Below are 21,866 nucleotides of genomic sequence, written 5' to 3' on the forward strand. Positions count from 1 at the left end.
AAATACATAAACAATCTTTAAAAAAAAAAAAAAGATTTGTGGAACCATCACCACAATCAGGATGCAAAATGGTGCTATCACCCCAAAAAACTCCCTGTCATATCCTCCCCTTCCTGTAAACACCTACCAATCATTGATCTCTTCTCTGTCTCTATAGTTTTGTTCTTTCCAAAATGTTATGTAAATGGAATCAGACAATATACATATATAACCTTTTGAGACTAGGTTCTTCCACTTAGTATCATACCTTTGAGATTCATCAGTAGTGTATTATCAACAGTTCATTCCTTTTTATTGCCAAATAATATTTTGTTGTGTGGGTGAGCCACGGTTTGTTGGTTTTCACCCTTTAAAGACGTATGGTTGTTTCCGGCTTTTGGCTCTCATAAAGCTGCTGTGGGCATTCATGTGCAGAGTTTTGTGTGAATATAAGTTTTCATTTCTCTAGGGTAAATACCCAGTAGTGGGATTGCTGGGAAATATACGTGTAGATTTAACTTTATAAGAAACTGCCAAAGAAAGAAAGAAAGAGAAAGAAATTGCCAAACTTCATACCAAAGTGCTTGCTTTGTGTATTTTGAAACTCCCCTATTAGGTGCATACACATTAGTATTATTTTATCTTTTTGCTGAATTAAACCTTTTATCATTATATAATACTATTCTTTATTTCTGGCAATTTGCACAGTATATATTTTTTCCTCTTTTTACTTTTAACCTATTTATTTTATTGTGTTTAAAGTAGATTTTTGGTAAAAAGTATGTCGTTGTCCTTGTGTCCTTTTTTAATAATACATTTAGATAATCTGTGTGTTTTACTTCGTGTGTTTTAGCCATTGGCATTTAACGTAATTTGTTGATATATTTGGATTTAGGTCTACAGTTTTGTTTCCTGTCAGTTCCCACTCTTTTTTTGTTGTTCTCTTTCTCCTTTCTTACCTTCTTTTGTATTACTTGAATAATTACCAGTATACTGTTTTAATTTTTCTATTACATTTTTAACTCTATTTTTTTAATAGATTGCTCAATAGAGTTGCGCAAAGAGTAGTTGTTGCTCATCAATATACATGTTTACTTTTTCACGGTTTACTTAGAATTGATATTGTACCATCCTAAGAGGAATGTGGAATCTTTACCTATCTCTAGGTCCCTTCACTCTCCTGGCTTTATGATGTCGCCTTAGGTATTACATGCAAACGCACTGAAAACCTCTTGAGAGCTTTCTAATTTTTGCTTTCAGTGGTTATACATCTTTAAAGAGCTGATGAGCTGATAATCCATTTTATTTACTTGGATATTTACCATTGCTGTTGCTCTTCCTTCCCGAAGAGCCAGCTTTCCCTCCTATCATTTCCTCTGTCTGAGGAACCCCCTGTATTGAGCATTTCTGTTAGAGCAGTTCCAACAACTAATTCTCTTAATTTTTCCTTCATTTGAGAATGTCTGTGTTTTATCTTCATTCCTGAAATATGTTTTTGCTGGATATAGAGTTCTGGGTCAACAGGTCTTTCCTTTTAGCCCTTTTAAGAGTGTTGTGCCACTTCCCTCTGGACTTCCTGACTGCCGATAAGAAATCTAGTTGTTCAGCTTGTCAGTTCCTCTCCTTAGGATGCCATGACTTTTCCTCTGGCTGATCTCAAGATTTTCACTTCATCTTTGGTTCTTTGCTGTTTGATTATGATGTGTCTGAGTGTGGATTTCTTTGAGATCTTTTGTTTGAGGCTTGCTGAGCTTCCTGAATCTTGTCTTTCACCAAATCTGGGACATTACCAGCCATTATTTTTTCAAATATGTTTTCTGCTCCACACTCTCACCCCTCTTCTGAGACTCTGGTGACATAAATAGCTATTGTCCCACAATTCTCTTTTCAGTCCTTTTTCTCTCTCTGCTCAAATCAGATCATTTCTATTTATCTGTCATCAAGTTCACTGACTTTCTTCTGTCATCTCCATTCTGCTATAGAGCCCATCCAGTGAGTTTCTTATTTTGGTTATTGTGTTTTTAATTTCTAAAATTCTCATTTGGTTCATCTTTATATCTTTTATTTCTTTGCTGAGACCTTTTTATCTTGCCATCTGTTTAACTTTATTCTTGAAGCACAGTTGTAATAGCTGCTTTAAAGTCTGCCACATAATTCTAACACTTTTGTCATTTGGGGTTAGTGTCTTTTGTTGTCTTTTGCAAGTTGATTTTTTCCTGGTTGGTTGTATAGCAAGTACTTTTGGATTACATCCTAGACATTTTGACATCCTGGACATTATGTTATGAGACCTTAGGTCTTGTTTAAATTCTAGGGAGAGGGGTGCCTGGGTGGTTCAGTTGGTTAAGTGTCTGCCTTTGGCTCAGGTCATGATCCCAGGGTCCTGGGCTCTCTGCTCAGTGGGAGCCTGCTTCTCCCTTTCCCTGGCTCCCCGTGCTTGTACTCTCTCCCTCTCTGTCAAATAAATAAAATCTTAAAAAAAAATTCTGGGGGGAATGGTGAAGTTTTGTTTTATTTTGTTTTGTTTTAGTGGACAGTTGACCTACTTAGGTTCAGGCTACACGTTCCAACCCATCTGGGTTCAAATGTCATTCCAGTTTTCAGAGTCTTTACAGTGCTATTCAGATCTTTCTGCATGTGTACTTCCCAGCGGCTGGTCTGGGACCTGGCTGGTAGTTAATCCCCTAGATCTGTTATCAAAACCTTTGGTTTGCTGTTCAGAGTCAGATTTACACTTGCATAGCTCAGAGGTGAGCCAGAAGCTCACAAACATTCTCTAGGATCACTCTCTTGAGCTCCTCATCATGATCTTCCTGACCCTGTCTGACTTTCAGGCTCCCCATCACACCCTCCAATCGGATGGCTGGGACTTAGTTTCCCTGCTCTGGGTTGCACTTCCTATGACTTTATCTGTGGCTGAAGTTGAGTGGCAAGAGGGCAAGAAGGGGGAAAAGTAGTGAGATTTGTTTCAGATTATTGAGACCACAGCTTCTCTGGTCAGAGAAAGGGTTCCCATCTGTCAAAGCCTGGCAGCTTGCTGCCACCACGGATTTGGAACCTCTCCATGGGGGTTCTACTGTTACTTTTTAAATGGCATAAAACCTTACTCAGGGATTCTGGCTCTGTGCTATGGTCATTAGGTTAGAAAGACTTCTAGATTTTCCCAGAAATCATGTTGAGATAGTATTTAGATAATTTTGCCTGGTGGTGTCTGCCAGTCTTCTCTATTCTGAAGTTAGTTTTTTTTCCTGCTGTACTTAGTAAGTACTTTTATTTATTAATTTATTACTAATTTTTACTTACTTTAATGAGTATCAAGGAGCTCTGAAATATATACATATCCTGTTCCTCCTCAAACTGTGGACCCATGGTTTCCTGTTTTATTTAAGAGCTAAATCAGTACTATCCTTATTTATTTTAATGCTCAAATGGTCTTGGTTTGTCTGGCTGGAGCTCTTTTGGAGTGGCTTCTGTGTTTTTTCAGGATGTCCCTCTTACTCTATGAGCTTGTCTTTGCTCTCTGGGCACAGTGATGTATGGGCTCATCTTTGTGTTTCTCAGCCCAGGCTCTGGAATCAGTCCTTTCTCCAAGGTGCCATGGTTACTTTTAGTAGGGAATGGTATACTTTTCTTCTTTAATTTTTTTCTGTGAAGAGAGTTTACTTTAAAACTACAAATGTCGCTGTCTTGTACCAATTTTCCTCCTGTAGGTGTTTGTAACGCTGCTCCAGAAACTAGTATGGGGAGTGACCCCACTGAGAGTGAGGAGAACCAGATGGTAGAGTTCAGACCCAGCCCCTTGGCATGCATTCGCACCGTGAGTGTGTCCTTGTGTGTCTGGCCCGGGTTCTTCAGGGGTGCAGTGGAAGGACTGGAGAGGATTCCGATCGAGGCCAGTCCCAGGGCTCTCTGTCTCGTGTTGCTGTTTGCACTTAGCACATCGGATTACCCCACACCCGTCTGGGAAGAAGCTGTTGGCAGGAAAGAGTCATGTCTTCTTCATGCCTTTGCTCCTTGTTTATTTGAGTTTGTACAAAGTTACTGCCTGTCTGTTTGGCTAATCTGATTGTCCGGAGCTGGGCTTCTTGTAGGAATGGTGATGTGTAATTGCAAAGGGACCGTGGTATCCACGGAGGCGCCCTCCCCTCTGTGCGGAGCGTCGGTTTACTCGTCAGCATTTTATCCGAGTAGACTGCCTTCATTAACCTCTAATCTTGGACCTTGGAAGGCTCGATTAACACACAGGACAGAGGCACCGTGCTGGTTCCTGCCGCGTTTTAGTGGATCCTTTGCCACTCTGTTGAATGACCTGTCTCCAGGAGAGTCTTCAGCCGCTTCTCCCAGTTGGCTCGTTCTGCGGTGGTTGCATCGGAAACATCACAAAAATAAATGCCATGTGCCTGGTCATTGTTTAGTTAGGCAGTGCGTGGGTGTGGAACCCATGTACCTGAGCAGAAATGCCTGTGTGTGTGTGTGTGTGTGTGTGTGTGTGTGTGTGTGTCTGTCTGTCTAGAAGGTCTGGCTCTCCTCCCCTTACTTCTTCATTCCTGACTCTTATTTCTTTGTTAATACAGACTGTAAACAAAGATGTGGATTCACAGACTGAGGGAGAAGGGAGCCGCCCGTCCATGGACTTATTTAAGGCCATCTTTGCCAGCTCGTCCGATGAGAAGTCCTCATCCTCTGCGGATGAGCAAGGGGACAGTGAGGATGATCAGGCAGGTCCCGGGGAGGCTGACTTCAAAAGCTCCCAAGCGACCGACTCGGTGGAAATCTCATCTGTGGCACGTGGTACGTGGCTACTTTAGATTTGGGGGTCTAAAGAAGAAAATGAGGATGTCTCTAGAGAAGCTGCTTCTTTGTTTAGTGTGGAGTTTTTAAATTTTTTTTAATTTAAATTGAGTTAGCCAACATATAGTACATCATTAGTCTCAAGGTAGTGTTCAACAATTTATCAGTTGCGATTCACACCCCATGCTCATCACATCACGTTAGCGTGCAGTTCTAACCCAGGATTCTTAGCAAGCAATTGTTGTAATCTTTTACATTTTTAATTGTGGCATCAGATGTAAATTTCTGGTGTATTTTTAGGATTGCTATGTTTGACAATATTGATTTTCCTACTTACCCTAGTTGAGAAGAGTTTAAAACTAGTAAAATTTTCGTTTAAAAAATAGATTTCTTTTTTTTTCTTTCTTTCTTTTTTTTTTTTTACCTGGTTGATGGTGAGGTGCTGGGTTTATTGGCAACATTTGGTCCTGAGGTATACAGGGGCTCTTCCCTGAGCCAAGAGTTAGGGTGCAGAAAAGGAGGCCATTTGGCGCTTGCAAGGGTGGGAGACTTTTCAGATGCTTGGGTGGGTGGACAAATTTTCCATCTCAGCCTTTGGGTGGGCTGCTTGCCCCTGTCAGTCTGTGGTGGACTTGGGTATAATTTTTTTAGCATCTTTAACCAAAAAGTTCCATAGAGGTATAAAATACTGCTTATTCTTAGGTGACTCACAAATGCCTATTTCGTGTTTCTGTGGGAAAAAAGCCACCCAACTTAGTTTTTATTTCAAAGTGATATATACTTGAATTGTAAAAGCTTAAAAATATAGAAATATAGAAAGCTTAAGTCCCTTGGAATCCCACTTCCCCAAGATAAACATTGTTAATACCTTAATGCCTATTTTTCCGTACTTTTTGCATTTTTCTTTCCACTATCTAAAAACATAGTCCTCTGTTTAAAAAACGAGATTATTACTGTGAATATGGTAATTTGTTTATGTTCACCTTTTCCCCTCTTCGATCATTTATTTTGAGTGAAATTAAACTTCCTGAGCTGGGACATAGTCTTAGATCCCTGTTTGTAAGTTTTTCTTCTTCTCAGAGGACATCTTTCCTCGAGGACATCTTTCAGCCCTTCAGGTCTCAGTGAGGTGGCCCCGAGCGTGTGCTGTGCACACCCCTGTGTTGCAGCCGGTGGTGCACTTGGTTGCAGGTGCCCCACGTGACTGACTTCCCAGCCCAGATGTCCACAAGGTTGGAGGTCAGGTTCACATGCTCACTGCTGTATCCTCAGCGCCTGGCGTGAGCTAGTTAAGCAAAGTGGTGAAGAAAAGCACACATTATCTGGTGGCAACAGGTATTAATTAAAGAATCAAACACGTTAGTATCAGTATAATATTATTTACTATTAATATAAATGGACAAAATTAATACCTTGGTGTTTTTCAGCTAGCGAGCCAGCACCCCAGGAGCCCGCACCTTCCTTCCCGATACAAAAGCTGCAGATAGATGAAAGAGAAGCGTTCGGCCCACGGCTGCCTCCCGTCTTCTGCCCCAGTGAGTTGAGAGCTCCTTGGTTCACCCGCTTGCATCGGCACCAGTGTCTCCTCCCCTGAGCTGTGACAACCCTAACAGTGTTATCTCCTCTCCCCGTCTAATCCAACATGAGGCCAACCACATACATACAGTGGACCGTTGAGCAAGGCAGGATTTAGGGGCGCCAACACCACGCACAGTCGAAAATCCGCATGTAACTTTTGACTCCCCCTCAAACTTAGCTACTGAAAGCCTACTGTGGACCAGATTCCTTACCAATCACATACATGATTGGTTAACACTTCTTATGTATGTTATATGTATTATGTACTGTATCCTTACAGTAAAGTAAGCTAGAGAAAAGCAAATATTATTAAGAAAATCATAAGGAAGAGAAAGTACATGTACAGTACTGTACTTACCGAAAAAAATCCACACGTAGTGGCTTTGTGTAGACTCGTATTGTTCAGGGTCTACTGTATGTGTACCTCTGTTTCTCATTTATCTGTTCTCAGCCACGTTTTGAATCTCATCCCTTCCACTGAGTGCCTAAATGATAGTGTTGCTTTGTAGCCTCAGAGACCTTGCAACTTTCTTGTCTTTCTAACACTCAGATACATACAGCAGAGTCCTGTAATAAATAAAAAAAGTAAAAATATAGGACATGAAGATGGGTGAGGAATTGCAGGGAGAAGGGTATTCGGAGACTTTTTCATACTTTGGCTAATGTAGTAGATAAAGTAAAAGTAGTTCTTTCAGAAGTAAACACAGCCCGTCCTCCTCCCCCAGTATCAGTCAACAACGTCTTAAATGGACGTCTGGTCAAAATGTTTAGACTGGCTTATCCTCTCCCTGAAGGCCAGCTTAGCAAACATCTGATAACCTGGTCCGGGTATATAGATGACATAATCCTATTATCTACTTTATGGTTTCCTATAGCACCCACATATAAATATTGGTTTGGTTAATGAAGCCAGCCTTCAAAGAGGTGATAAAAAAGTGTGAGGTTTTGAAAAATTGCAGTGAATGTATTTCTGATTTGCCTTAGTTATTCAGATCTCCAGCCTAAAATAAGTGTTTCAGCGTCTAAAAGCTCTTTATGCCCATTTCCCAGACTGTCCTTGAAAACCTTGTAATAGTTAATAATGTTGTCTATGGGCTATCAAGGGGAAGACGAGCATCAAAAAAAAAAAAAAAAAGTTGGGGGAGGTCAGATTTTAAAATATCTGGTCAAATGATGGGCTGGAGTGTTACAGGCACCTGTTAGGGGGTTTGGAAAATATCCATACTTCCTGAAACACCTTTCCTTCAGGTGGGAAGAGTTGATTTAATGATCTACACTGCTTCTACTGTTGTTAATTTTTGCTGGTTTGGTTACCTGGAAATTAATGCCCTATGCAGACATTTCGGTCAGCGTTTGGAGGTGGAGAATTCAGGCGTATGCCACTTGTTTGGTCATTTTTAATGACTACCTACATTGTGCTAGTTTTCTAGGGTTTCAGCTTATAAGACAAATTCATATATAACGTGCTTTCATAAAGGGGGGATGATGTGAGAGGAGCTGACATTTATGTGCCAGATTCTAGGCTATGGGATTCAGATGACTGGTTCCATCCAATCCTCTGTGTCCCGAGGACAGGGATTCTTCCTGTCTCTCTTCATAGATGGGGAGACTGAGGCTTGGAGAAGTTGAGCAATGAACAAAAGGTCACAGAGCCGCTGCTGGCAACCTCAGAGCTGAAGTTCAGGCTCTGGTCTGTCTCGGAGCTTGCCCGAGGATGCTAAATTGCAAAAGGCTTGTGCAGTCTGGTCAGCCTTTATCTTCATCTGACTCATCGAGCAGATAAGGCTGTGGCAAGATACTGGTTGGATCACGCAGGTTGAGTATGAGGTTTCTGGCAGTTTCTAAATATAGAGCTACCAGGTGACCTGCTAATCCGTTTGTTTATCAGTGAGGCAGGGCAGGGGTTCCGCCTTCCTGTTAAACATTCCACCTACGTCACACCTTCCCAGTTCAATAATTTAGTCTTTATTTTCCCCAGCAGTTCACGTGTGTTATTACATTTGTGTTTCAGATGTTCGTCAGACACTTGAGGCACCTCAAAAGGAGAAACATAAAAAAAACAAAGAAAAACACAAGACCAAGAAGGAGCACAGACGGAGGAAAGAGAAGGTGAGTACCTTCTGAGTGTCCCAGGACCGGATGCAGGCTCTGCTGTCCCTGCTTCTGCCCTGCAGACAAGCCCCGCCCCCCAGGCGTGCTGCGTGAAGCCGGTCATCTGCTGGCCAGGATGGGGGCACGTGGGCCTCGGCAATGTTGACATTCATGTAAGCCTTCAATTTTCAAGAACTTTGTTTTTCTTTCGGACAGAATATTTTAATTATTCATTTGTACTTAGAACAGTTTTTAATTGTGAACATTAAAATTAGGAAAAAAGGACATTTAAATACTTTAGAGTAATGGTTGAATATTAAATAATAAAATAGTATTAACTGGTTATTTGGTATTAAATGAAGATATTATTTTGAACATTTTTTTCTCCACGACTTTGTCATCATTACAGAGATTTTGAGGTGAGGGAAACTTGAAGGAGTAGTGTGTGCTTTCACCTTGACACCCCTGATCCCATGATCCTTGTGTTTCCAGTGATGGTACAGGTTTTTAATTTGGTTAATGTGAGTGTTGGGTCCCAGAGTGCCAGGTTGAAAACCAAATTCATTTGATTCTTACCAGTGTATCTGCGCTTCTCTGACCTTCTACTGGTTTCTTCGTTGTGTGTCTCCACATGCCGAACGACATGGACCAGTGAGGTTCATGGGAGGTGGCAGGGGTCACCTGGGATAAGATGGGAGCTAAGTGGCAAGATGGCGTGCTGCCCGCATCTGCCTGAACGGTTCCTCTGTGTCTGCACGAGAGGACCGGTTCTGAGTGTGTGCAGTGGGGAGTGTGCACAGCTGTGTGTCCCGGGCTGTCCCATAGGAGGCTCACTCCAAATGAGGTGTTTTGTCTTTGTTTTTGAATGACTCCAGCAACCAAATGCCTCCTTAGCCTGTCATCGAATGAATCAGGGAGGGAAACGCCCATTTGATCTCCCGACCTCCCATCCGCATCTCGTTCTTTTTCAGAAAAAGAAACACCGGAAGCACAAACACAAAGGCAAGCAAAAGAATAAAAAATCAGAGAAGAGTAGTAGTTCTGAGAGTACGGACAGCAGCGACAGCCAGAGTGATGAAGAGGGGCCTGCAGACCTGTCCCCCCAGGAACTGCTTAAAAGGTGGGCAGTGGGGGACGGCGGTTTTCAGAAACCCTCCAGAGGCTTGTTGGAATCTGGATGTAGTTGCTGAAAGGCAGATGTCAGAAATGTAAATTTGTATATTGACTGGGCTTTTTAGAAGTTCATCTTTTACTTACACAAGTAATATGTGAATATGTTATCATTTTGCAAATTCAAGCCTTACAGATAAAGCTTCAAGTGGTCCTTGAGCAGTTCCCCAGACCTCTCTCTCCAGCAGCCTCTGCGATCACCTTCCTGTGTAACTTTTAAGACATTTTTGTTCAGTCTTTCTCTCTCTCTCTCACACACACAAACACAACATGCATGCACACACGTTTCGTTGCTGCACGTTTTTAAAATAAATAATATAATTTTCTGCAGCACAAATCTATAGAGTATGAACACGTAGAATGAAGAAATACTGCCAAATTATTTCCGGAAGTGTCTGTATCTGTTTCACCTTGTTGTTACATCAGTTACAAACAGTTCAGAAATGTTTGCCAGCACGATGGGCGAAGAATGGCAACTCACTTTAATTTATATTTCTGGGACTAGTAGTGAGGTTGCGTGGCCTGTCCTGTGAGTGGCTGGAGGACAGCCTTTGCCCATGCGCTCTCTTGTGAGTAGCTTCCTTCCGTTCTTCGCACAGTGTTCTGTTTTCTGTTACATTGTTTTACTTGTTTCAGTCAAGCCAGGTACTCTTTTACTGTTTTTTCGGAATTAAAAAATAATAATTCTGGATATGAATCCCTTGTGTTTTAGTGTGTTACCTCTCATGTGGCTTTGAACTGTCTTTGTTGTACAGAAGCTCTAATTTTTGGTGCCCTCAGTTTTACTGATGTTTGGGGGGGGGGGAGATATGTTTTATATTTTTGTCTCCTAAAGGCCTTCCCTAACCCAAGATTTTATTTATGTATATGAGCCATTCCCCTGCTTTTATAGTTTTGTTTTTGTTTAATCTGTTTGGATTTTTTGGTTTTGTTTTTTTGTGAGCAGAGTAAGGTAGGCCTCTAGCTTACCTTTCCCCAAATGGGTAACTAGTTGTATCAGGGGAGTGAACTAGCTCCGATGAAGACGAGCCCCCACATCCCAGTGGCACAGTGGAGGGTAAAGAAAACCAGGGGTGGTGCCCGGCTGGCTCAGTAGGTAGAGCACGTGACCCTTGATCCCAGGGTTATGAGTTTGAGCCCCACAGTGGGTGTAGAGAGTACTTAAAATAAATATTAATTAATTAATTAATTAATAAAGAAAAAACCAAGAAAGGTACTCAGGACCCCAGTTTGTTCTGCTTCAGTGCACGGCCCTCCTAGGAGGGAATGGGTAGAGGGTGGCGCTGGGGGTGGTTGTGGTCCTGCCTGGGTGTCACATCTCACAGTCTTCACTGCTGCATGGCCTGCCACCACCGGGCTGGGAAGGGGAGGTCCAGCTGCAGGCTGAGGTTGAAGCGGGGGAGGGACGGGTGAGCCCTGACCTCGTCAGCCCTGTGCATCAAACCGGCTCATGAAAGGAAAAGTAGTTTGCTCTTGTACTCAGTCCCTGGGCAGGCCTACCCCTCTATTCTCTACTCTGGTGTGTCTGTCTGTCTTCCTTCTTTCCTTCCTTCCTTCCTTCCTTCCTTCCTTCGATTTTATTTATTTATTTGAGAAAGAGAGCAAGAGAGAGCTCGAGCAGGGCAAGGAGCAGAGGGAGAAGGAGAAGCAAACTCTCCTGTTGAGCAAGGAGCCCGACGTGGGGCTCAATCCCAGGGCTCTGGGATCATGACGTGAGCCAAAGGCAGACGCTGAACCCGCTGAGCCACCCAGGCGCCCCTCTGCTCTGGTTTCTTAGCCATTTGGTACAGTTCTGTCCACCCTGTTTTAATTGCTCTGACCTTGTAAGCATATCTTGCCGTCTTGAGATACGTGTGACACCCCCTTATTCTTTTCCACTTACTTCTTCAGAATGGACAATACATTCTCATGAGTCAAAAATACAAAGGAGCCAAGCATTTCAGTTTCATCCCGAGCCTCCTGAAGTGGCTGTGCCCATTCCTATTTCCCTGTCCTCCTGCACACCAGCATCGGGGGAGGGGGGGGGCTGTAGGAGCACACCCCAGGCATGGCTCATTTCATCCGCATGCACCCCTGTGAGGCAGACACCTGGGGCCCCCTGTCTCATGGGTGGGACAGAAAAGTTGGGTCACGTGGCCAGGCCCACGGAACCTCACCAATACCTGAGGCCCTCACCGTTGAGCATCTGGGGCCATCCGATGAGTTGTTCCTGCAGGGGAAGCCCATCAGTGCCCATCTGGAAGGTAAGGTGGGAGGGACGGAGCAGGGGCTTGCTGTGGGCACCGTGTAGAAGTCGGAAAACGTGGGCACACAGCTGTGCGCTGATTGGACCTTAAACTTACCATCGAGAGATCCAAAGCTGCAGAACAGTGTATACAGGCAGTGCTGCTGATGTTACAATGTTGTCCTCAGGCCTTTGGGTTTCCTTGTATGCATATATATGTACATCCTTGCATAGGAAGAGGGCTGGAGGGGTTCTTACACCCCTGAGAGCACCTCTCTCCAAGAAAGGGAGAGTCCAAAGTGTGCAGTGCACTTATCTGAACCTTGTGGTTGCTGCAGGTATAGTCCCCGCTGCTCCTCACCCCTGAGCCTCCTAGGTTCTCCCCCGGGAGCCTGGAGGGCCCTCCGTCCTTTTTGCCTTGCTCCCCTCTGTGCATTGCCTGTCTGCACCCATCTTCTAGGAGGGGTGGCAGGAGGCTCACAACCGCAGGGGTCTCGTTTGCATTCCCAGCACCTGGTGTGGACTGTCACTCTTTTGTAAGGGCCCTGGTGCTTTTCTACTGGGACCATGCAGCTTGGTTCAGGGTGGAATTGCGGTCTGCCACCTCCACCCCTTTCCCCCGAGACACCGGTCTACTTCTGTCTCTATCAGTTTGTCTTGCCCATTCTAGAATTTCATAGGTATGGCATCATATGGTTTAGTGAACGCCGTAGTGCACACACTACATATATGCACACAGACCATAAGCTTCCAGCTTCGTGCATTCTCACTGCCTGATCAAGGGATACCCTAGCGCCCCACAGCCACTCGTGTCTCCTCCCACTTAGCATGCCTACCCCCATTCCCACAGGTCACCCCTCTGCTGGCCTCTGTCACCGTTGATTAGTGCGTGGATGTTACTTGAAGGAACCACGTAGTAGGACCCTTGCATCGGCTTGTGGGAGTCCCCCGTGTTATTCCAGCAGCAGCAGCTGGCTCGTCCTCGTTGCTGTGGAGTATCCCTTTATGGGACCACAGAGTATTCATCTCTTCTGTTGTCGGGGACATCTGGTTTTTTACTTTGGGGCTGTCGAGCAAGGATCTAGAGCCAGTGTGGCCCAGCGCTACTTGATAAATGCCCTTGTGTGCGTGAAGCCAAGATTTCAGACTGCCAGCTCAGGAGCTTTGGGCCCTGGAACAAACAGGGTTTTGTTGTTTTGTTTGTTTGTTTGTTTTTCAGTTCCTTCCCAGAGGCCCTACACGAGATAGGTGAAACCAGGATTAGAACTTGCTTTTATAAACAGGTCCTAATATGAGATGTGGGGTGTAAGTCTCCCCGTGTGTTCCGGGGTCAACAGAGAAGCATTTTAAGAAGGCAGATTAAATGATGCTTTCACGGTTTGTGGTCATCCTCTGTGTTCTGTGGGTCCACGTGCGCCACAGGGACTCGGGGAGGTCTGGCATGCTCAACCCCCGTGGAGCTCTCTGGCTTTCAGTTCTTACCTAATTGTCCTTCTTTCTCCTTTATTTCCTTTTCCAGGCTGAAAAGTCTTCCACTAAGGAGGCAGTAATTGAATTCTGCCCTGGCCTGTCCCAGTACCAGATCTTCTCCATGATGGAAGCTCATCGATTGCTTGCTTAATACATTGTACAGATTGTATTTATATGTAAATTCATGCTGTAAAATAATTTTTAAAACCTTGACATTTCAAAGGCTGCCTTGGAAGGTTGCAGAAATTGATTTCTATTTTTAACTTCGGTTAGTGTCAGAGGAAATAATTCAGACTGTACAGTTTAATTAAAATGGAATTTTTCTATTTTCTTCTTGATTTTTTATTTCCCTGAAACTTTTAAAAAGAAATGAAAAGTGAAGGGTTTTCTCTGATTTTGTTCATGAAGAAAGCCGAGTCCAGGTAAGGACAGTTGGACTTAATTAAGGACTTGTAAGAGAGAAGGAGGTAGTTGTTTCCCCACTCTTCAGGCATGGGGCTCCTGCCTCTTGAGGTGGATGGTGGTGGCCAGGAGCCCAGTGGGCGATCCAGCGTCAGGATCCTGGCAGGTGGCCTCAGCCTTTCAGGGTGCATGTCACCAAAGTGCCCCACTCTCCAAGACCAAGAACCAGAGAGTGTGTGCCCGCAGCCCGGGTCCCACAGGCTCCAGGTCCTTGCTCTGCAGCCCTGGGTTCCCGCTTGGACATTGCCTCATTTGCACTGATGAGACCTTTGAGAAAAATGCACGGGTTCAAGGTGACATCATAGAAAGATCAGAACGATTTTAAAAGTAGAAAGAAGGAAGAAAACCATTTCTACTTCTACCACCCAGAGATGATAACCTAAGGGTATTTGGGAATATCCACCCAGTCTTTTTTTTTTTTTTTTTTTTTAAGATTTTATTTATTTATTAGAGCAAGAGAGAGAGCATGAGCAGGGAGAGCTACAGAGAGGGAGAAGCAGGCTCCCTGCTGAGCAAGGAGCCCTATGTGGGTCTCGATTCCAGGACTCTGGGATCATGACCCCAGCGGAACGCAGACGCTTAATCGACTGAGCCACCCAGGCGTCCCCCACCCAGTCGGTGATGCTGCTACCCCATTAGAGGTGACATTTGTCCTCTGTCATTGACGTTGTGACCGGTATTTCCTTCATCCTCTTATATATTGTGTGTCCCCACCCCCGACAGCTGCATCTGAATTCATCCAGGGCCCATTCTGTAACTTAGTGACCATATCTCCGTGGCTGACATGAAGTGGGTTGGCCAGCAGCCCCTGCCCAGGCAGAGGGCACACAGAAATCGTCCTGGGAGAGGGAGCCAGGAAGACCCAAAAGGAGGCCGCGGGCATGGGGCTGCTGGTTTCGCACTCTTGGCCTCAATCCTTCTGTGCCAGGGCTCAACCCCATTTTTCTGGGAGCAAGCGCGCTCGGCGTGCAGAGGAGGCGGGGGGATCGCAGCGCCCCAGGAGGGCATGTCCTTCCCCGGAAGCAGGCGCGGGGCGCAGGGCGCAGGCGCGAGGCGCCACCGTTCGCGGCCAGGCCCCGGTGCTGGGTTGCCAGCCGCCAGCAGGCCGGGCTCCGAGATGGCCTCCCAGCAGCCGTGCGCCCCCTGCTCCCCAGAATCCCCGGGTGAAGACAGGAAGGTAGTGTCCCAGCTGCGTAGCGTGCAGCTGTCCTCGGTCCCCTCTAGCGACCTCGAGCAGCTGTTCCACAAACTGCCCGGTGTGGCTCTGATGAGAGCCTATGGCCGCTTCAAGCTGTCGACGTTGGAGGCACGCCAGGACCGGCTGCTGGCTCCCTGTGATCCCCTGGAGGTCAGCAAGGCCTCACCACCACCCAAGGAGCACCCGAAGCCTGAGAAGAAGTTCTGGGGCGACCAGGAAACCCTCTCCAAGGTCAGACCACGGGGTTGGGGGTGAGGAACGCAGACTTGAACCCATACGTGGGGAGGTCCCAGTGAGCCGGCTAAAGGGAGCCGTGGGGAGCCACTTGGTTTTGCCAGCCACCCCCCCACCCCCACCCCAGTGAAGCCCCTGGGCTGCTGTCTCTGGAAAAACAAGGCAGTCCTGGGGGAGGATAGTGTTCCAAAGTGGGGGATCCTGACCCCACCCAGATTGTGGTTTCTGGCTGAGTGTCCCAAACGTCCCCATGGTGACATCCCCAAGTGCATACCCCAGGGTCAGTGAAGGAGCCCTTCGTACCCAGGAAACAGAGTTAGCCCCAGAAACAACAGAAAACTTAGAGGAATGAAAAGAAAAACAAAAACACAAAACAACCCCTCCCCACACAAAGAAAAACAACACTACCAACACTACTTTGACTTCTCCGTGATACTTGAGAGACGTTGCATTAAAACAAAGGCTGGTGGCCGGGAGGAGGAAATAATCTGTGAACAGAGAGAATTCTTGGGGGTGAAGAATGATTTCCTAACCAAAATCCTCCAAAATCAGAAAAGAGAACTGAAACAGAAAATTAGAAAACAAAGCTCATGGGATACTCTGAGACCCAAAGAACAAATACAGAGGATCGATGACAGAGAAAAGGTAATGTGTGCCTGAGAGATCCAGAAGAGTCGATCTACACAGGAGGTGTTGGAGAGGAAGAGGGAGCAGGGGGAAGAAAGAGAAGGAATCGGTGAAGACAGTCTCCCTGGGCTGAGGAAGACGGTGATGTTCCCTTGGAAAGAGCTGGTCCAGTTCAATGCAAGATTGCAGGCAAATATAGCCCACCTTTAGTGAATGCCTGAGTTGCAAGGGTAGGAGCAAGGTGTACAAACAGATCACAGACGGAAAAGCCTGCAATCAGCTTGAGATGCTCGGCTTCCTGGCCGGCCCTCAGAACACCTGGGAGCAGAGCCCACAACGAGGATTGCTGATTGGCTGTGTGATTTCTTCCAGCAAAGTGTGTGCTAGCGCTTTTAGTCACAATATTTATTCCAATTTTAAAGTAAAATTAAAGGAGAGCACAGAAATTCTCAGTAGAACATCCCCAGGATTCAAATTCAATAGATATAAAATGTTCTGCTTTTTTTTTTTTTAAAACAGTTCTCCCTAGCATAGCAGCCTTGCCCTCACTGCCCCATTTCTCTCTACAGAGGCAAGAAGTGTTCCTTTTCTTTTCTTTTTTTTTTTTTTAAAGATTTTATTTATTTGAGAGCAAGAGACAGAGATAGTGACAGAGAGCACAAGCAGGGAGGAGAGGGAGAAGCAGGTTTGCTAGGGAGCAGGGAGCCCAATGCAGGGCTCGATCCCAGGACCCTGAGATCATGACCTGAGCCAAAGGCAGATGCTTAACCAACTGAGCCACCCAGGCACCCCAGGAAATGTTTCTAGTTTCTTCTGTATCCTTACAGAGATAACTTATGCATTTCCCAGCACATACATGTATATCTCCCCCCCCTTTTTTTTTTTTTACATAAATAGAAGCATACCTTAGACCCCTCATGCGCCTAGTTTTAAATTTTTTACTTGGCATATTTTAGAGATCTTTCCATCATAAGCAACTTCCTTGTTCCTTTTTACCAGTAGTATCCCACTGGCTGGCCATCTTCTGATGACTTTAACCAGTCTCCTGTGGATACACATTCAGGTGGCTTACGATTTTTCCGACCTAAGGTTTTTATGACCCATGAAGATGACAGAAGTTGAGAAGGTCTGTAACTTCTCCCAGAGGGAAGTTTCTGACCTAAGAATTCTCTACCTGGCCAAACTGCTGATCCCCAGCAAAGGCAACAGAAAGACATTTTCTTCAGACTTGCAAAGACTCAGAAATGATGCTTCTCTTTGAGGACAACGTTACTCAGGGGAGCACTCCGGCAAGGAGGGAAAAAAAAAATCTCCCTCTGCTCCCCACCTCGTGCTCTCTCGCTTGCTCACTCTCGCTCTAACTCAAATAAATAGATAAAATCTTTATAAAAATCCAAATGAAGAATTTCAGTAAAACAAAGAGCGGTTTAGAATAAACAGAGGGGACCAATGACTGAAAACGATACACCCTGGTTAACGGGGTTGTGTAGCTCAGTGAAAATGTTAACGGATGAGCCTTCGAAATGAAGGTGCACAATGCAAAACTAAGAATGTTCCAGATGATCTCATCAGAGTTTTTGAGATGGGTCGTTACATTCTCAATAGATAATGTTTCATTCCTGGTGTTTGTTTAATGCACACTCACACAGGGATGTGTCACACTATTTTTAAATAATTGGCTCAAGACCTCCCCCCCCCCTCCCCCGTGCTTCCGACCCCGTGGCTTCCTGGCGCCTTTAAGATGAAGTCCAGAGATCTGACCATGACTTTCCAGGCCATTTCGCAAAGGGCTCATCTCCCTGTTGTCCCCCTCCCCTGTGACCTGCGGACATCCAGGCCTGTACGCTCCCCCCCCTCCCGCCCCAAGGGGGTGCCCCGCGGTCCAGGGTGCATGCGCCTGTGGCCCTGGGCCGGCCCCTTGTGCTGGCTGTTGCACGGCCGCGCCACCTCCCCGGGCCCGCGGGGGCAGGAGCCTGTTCAGCCCCTGCCGCGGCCCACGCGCGCCGGACGTTCGCTCCCCGCTTGGGGTCTTTGCCCCTCGGTTCCCATCGGCCCTGCAGCGCCTAGATCAAGGCCCGACGAGGCTATAACCTGTTTGTTGATCACGTGAAGGAACGCTACCTACATAAAAAAGAACTGATTGGGGGGGGGGGCTTACAAAAATTGGAATGTCCTCTATATGCCGTTTTTGTTAGTGCCTCCAAATATGTCTCGGTGTATTTGGAACGTCTCTCGGCAGCGCCTCGGGTCCCTTTCCCTAATGAACCCCAAAAGTACTATGCCCAGAAAAAAAACTCGGAACGGGGGTCCCCAGAAAGGATGATGGAGTTGAGGGATGCTCCCCGTTCCTGCTGGTCTGTTGGCCCATAATGAAACTCCGGTTTTGCCATGAGAGAACGATGACCGCGGAGTTTGGCCTGGAGATCGAGGCAGCTGCAGAATGGGGAGCTGGGGGGCAGCCGCCCGGGGGCCAGGAACCCGGGCACCCACGACAGAAGGAGTCGCGTCCCAGGGAGGAGGCTGGTTCTCCAAGGCCGCTGGACGCCTGGGGCCGCCGCCAGCCGGGCTTGCCTACCTCCCCTGGTGGCCCAGTGCGTCTCCACGCCTGCACGCCGCGACCCCTGGCGGCCAAGTCCCTGTCCCACCTCCGTGCTCCCTGGAGGCGTAGAATGCTTCCTTCCTCGAGTTCCCACACCCCTATGCTCCCTGCAACCCCAGTACCCGCGCCTCCCCTCACCCCTGCACCTACTGCTGAGCCCGCCTCACTCTACCCTGGTCTCCCCATCCAGAGTCCCTGCATCTTCGCACACCCGGGCGGCAGAGCCCCAGACCCTGGTTGCCGCGTCCCGCGTTCCCTCGAGTTCCTTCACACTCCCACACCTCCCATCACCACATCCCCAGCACACACCCCCGCCCGACACACATCCCCTGCACGCCGTGGGGGGTGGGCAGTGGACCATTTCAGACTTGCTCCTTCTATCCCCCCTCCCTTTTAAAAATATTGCTTTATTGAGACGTAATTCACACAGCATACAATTCACCCATATGAAGTGGGGTTTTAGCATATTCGCAGAGTTCTGCAACCAGGGCCACATCACTGTAAATTTCATCGTCTGGAAAAGAAGCCCCATACTCACAAGCAGTCAGTCAGTGCCCATTTCTCCGCAAGCCATCCTCCCAACTCCAGCCAACTACTGATTGACTCTCTGTCTCTATAAAGTCACTTGTTCTGGACCTTTCCTAGAAAGAGAATCAAACAGCCTGTGGGCTTTTGTGACCGGCTTCTTTTCCTTAGAATAATGTTTTCGAGGTTCGTCCATGTTGCAGGATGTACGAGTACTTCATTGATTTAAAAGTAGATACATATGTGTATAATAAATACATTATATGTATCACAAATAGACTTTGTTCTTTAGAGCAGTTTTCAGTTCACAGCAAAGCTGAGCAGAAGATGGAGAGAGTTCTTGCATATCCCCTACCTCCACACACACAAGGCCTCATTATCAACACGCTCCACCAAATGAAATATTTAGAACAATTGATGATCCTACAATGATACCCAAAGTCCACAGTTTACGTTACATTTTCCCTTGGGGTGTCGTACGTTGTATGGGTTTGGACAAGTGTATACTGACGTGTACAGTCATTATGTTCTCATAGAGTTGTTGCACTGGCCTAAAAATCCTCTGTGCTCTGCCTGTTCTCTCTCCAAACCTCCCAGCCCCTGGGAGCCACTGATCTCTTGACTGTCTTTACCGTTTCCAGAATGCTGGATGCATACAGTATGTGGTCTTTTTACACTGGCTTCTTTCACTAGCTATTTCATTAGTAATCTGAAATCTACCAATGAATGTACTGAATCTACTAATGAAAGGGAAGATTCCTTTCATTAGTATCTCCTTTCATTAGTAATGTGAGTTTAAGTTTCCTGAATGTTTTTTTCATGTCTTGTGTGTCTTTTTCATGGCTTGGTAGCTCGTTTATTTTTAACACTGAAAAATATCCCATTATTTGGATTACCGTAGTTTATTTATCCATTCACCTACCGAAGGACACCTTCAGGTTTTTCAAGGTTACTTCCAAGTTCTGGCAATTATGGATAAAGTTGTAAAGACATCCGTGTGCAGGTTTTTGCGTGGACATAAGTTTTAAACTCCTTTAGATAAATACCAAGGAGTATGATTGCTAGATTCTATGTTAAGAGTATGTTTAGTTTTTTTTTGGAAGAGATGTTTATTTATTTATTTTAAAGATTTTATTTATTTATTTGACAGAGAGAGAGAGGCAGCAAGAGAGGGAACACAAGCAGGGGGAGTGGGAGAGGAAGAAGCAGGCTCCCAGCAGAGGAGCCTGATGTGGGGCTCAATCCCAGAACGCTGGGATCACGCCCTGAGCTGAAGGCAGACACTTAATGACTGCACCACCCAGGCGCCCCAAGAGTATGTTTAGTTTTATGAGACATTGTCAAACCGCCTTCAAAGGTACCTGTACGATTTTGCATCCCCAGCAACGAATGAGAGTTCCTGTTTCTCCACATGTTTGCCAGCATTTGGTATTGACAGTGTTCCCCATTTTGGCCATGAAATACGTGTGTAGTGGTATCTTATTGTTTTAATTTGCAAACCCGTGATGACAAATGATGTGGAACATCTTTTCACACACTTATTTGCCACCTATATATCTTTTTTTGGTGAGGTGTTTCTGTTAAGGTCTTTGGGTCATTTTTTAATTGGGTTGTTTATTTTCTTATTAAGCTTTGATAATTTGGGGTGGTAATCCTTTTTCATATGTGTCTCTTGCAAATGTTTTCTCCCAGTCTGTGGTTTGTCTCTCATTCTCTTGACATTGTCTTTCACAGAGCGGAAGTTTTAAAGTTTTATGAAGTGCAGCTCATCAGTTGTTACTTCTGTGGATTGTGGCTTTGGCATTGTATCTAAGGAGTCATTGCCAGACCCACGATCACCTCGATCTTCTATGTTATTATCTAGGAGTTTTTAAAACTTGCGTTTTACATTTAGGTCTGTGATCCATTTTGAGTTTTTGTGAAGGATGTAAGGTGGATGTTTAGTTTTTTGCATGTGGATGTCCAATTGTTCCAGCGCCATTTGTTGAAAGACTATCATTTCTCCATCGTATCGACTTTGCTCCTTTATCAAAGAGCAGCTGGATTTTATTTATGTGGATCTATTTCTGGGCTTTCCATTCTGTTCCATTGATCTATTTCTCTATTCTTTCACTAATACTACACCGTCTTGATCACTGTATCTTTATAGTAAGTCTTGAAGTTGTGTGGTGTCAGTACTTTGTTCTTCTCCTGGATCTTTTGCCTCTCCGTATAAACTTCGTAATCACTTTGTCAATACCTGCAAAATAACTTGCTGGGATTCTGATTGGGATTGCATTGAATCCACAGACCACGTTGGGAAGGACTGATATCTTGACACTACTGAGTCTTCTTATCCATGAACATGGAATATATCTCCGTTTACTTAGTTCTTTGATTTTGTTTATCAGAGTTTTGTAATTTTCTTCCTATATCTCTTGTACATATTTTGTTAGATATATGCCTAAATATTTAATTTTGGGGGGTGTATATGTAAATAATACTGTTTTTAATTTAAAATCCCACATGTTTTGGGCACCTGGGTGGATCAGTTGGTTAAGTGTGTGCCTTTGGCTCAGGTCATGATCCCAGGGTCCTGGGATCTAGTCCAGCATCGGGATCCCTGCTCATTGGGGAATCTGCTTCTCTCTATGCCCCTCCCCCTGCTTGTGCTCCCTCTCTTTCTCTCAAATAAATAAATAAAATCTTTAAAAAAATTCCTCTTGTTCATCTCTGGCATAGCAAAAAGTGATTGGTTTTTGTATTTTATATTAACCTTGGATTCTGGAGTCTTGCCAAAACTGCTGTTAGTTCCAGGAGTTTTTGTCGGTTCTTTTCGATTTTCTACATAGGTGCTAATGTCATCTGTGCATTAAGACAGGTTTGTTTCTTCCTTCCCAATCTAATACCTCTTATTTCCTTTTCTTGTCTTATTGTGT

At 45.4% G+C, this 21,866-nt stretch overlaps 2 protein-coding genes across 3 annotated transcripts in view; both read left to right on the plus strand.

Annotated features, from left to right (window-relative positions):
• Window positions 1-13,632, plus strand: part of GPATCH1 (G-patch domain containing 1) — a 41,191-nt gene extending 27,559 nt beyond the window's left edge. The window contains exons 16-20 of one of the 2 annotated variants that reach the window (XM_026484290.4): window positions 4,554-4,770; window positions 6,198-6,305; window positions 8,360-8,457; window positions 9,411-9,559; window positions 13,353-13,632. In XM_026484290.4, the coding sequence (XP_026340075.2) occupies window positions 4,554-4,770; window positions 6,198-6,305; window positions 8,360-8,457; window positions 9,411-9,559; window positions 13,353-13,383 (603 nt within the window). In that variant the 3' untranslated portion in view covers window positions 13,384-13,632. Of the gene's footprint in view, window positions 1-4,553; window positions 4,771-6,197; window positions 6,306-8,359; window positions 8,458-9,410 lie in introns of both variants that reach the window. The other variant, XM_057314315.1, reaches the window with a different exon arrangement.
• Window positions 13,633-14,809: 1,177 nt separating this feature from the next.
• WDR88 (WD repeat domain 88) overlaps window positions 14,810-21,866 on the plus strand; it is a 40,656-nt gene continuing 33,599 nt past the window's right edge. The window contains exon 1 of the mRNA XM_026484318.4: window positions 14,810-15,194. Within this exon, the coding sequence (XP_026340103.2) occupies window positions 14,883-15,194 (312 nt within the window). The 5' untranslated portion in view covers window positions 14,810-14,882. The remainder of the gene's footprint in view (window positions 15,195-21,866) is intronic.

This window comes from Ursus arctos, unplaced genomic scaffold, assembly GCF_023065955.2.
Source record: "Ursus arctos isolate Adak ecotype North America unplaced genomic scaffold, UrsArc2.0 scaffold_19, whole genome shotgun sequence".
Lineage (NCBI taxonomy): Eukaryota > Metazoa > Chordata > Mammalia > Carnivora > Ursidae > Ursus > Ursus arctos.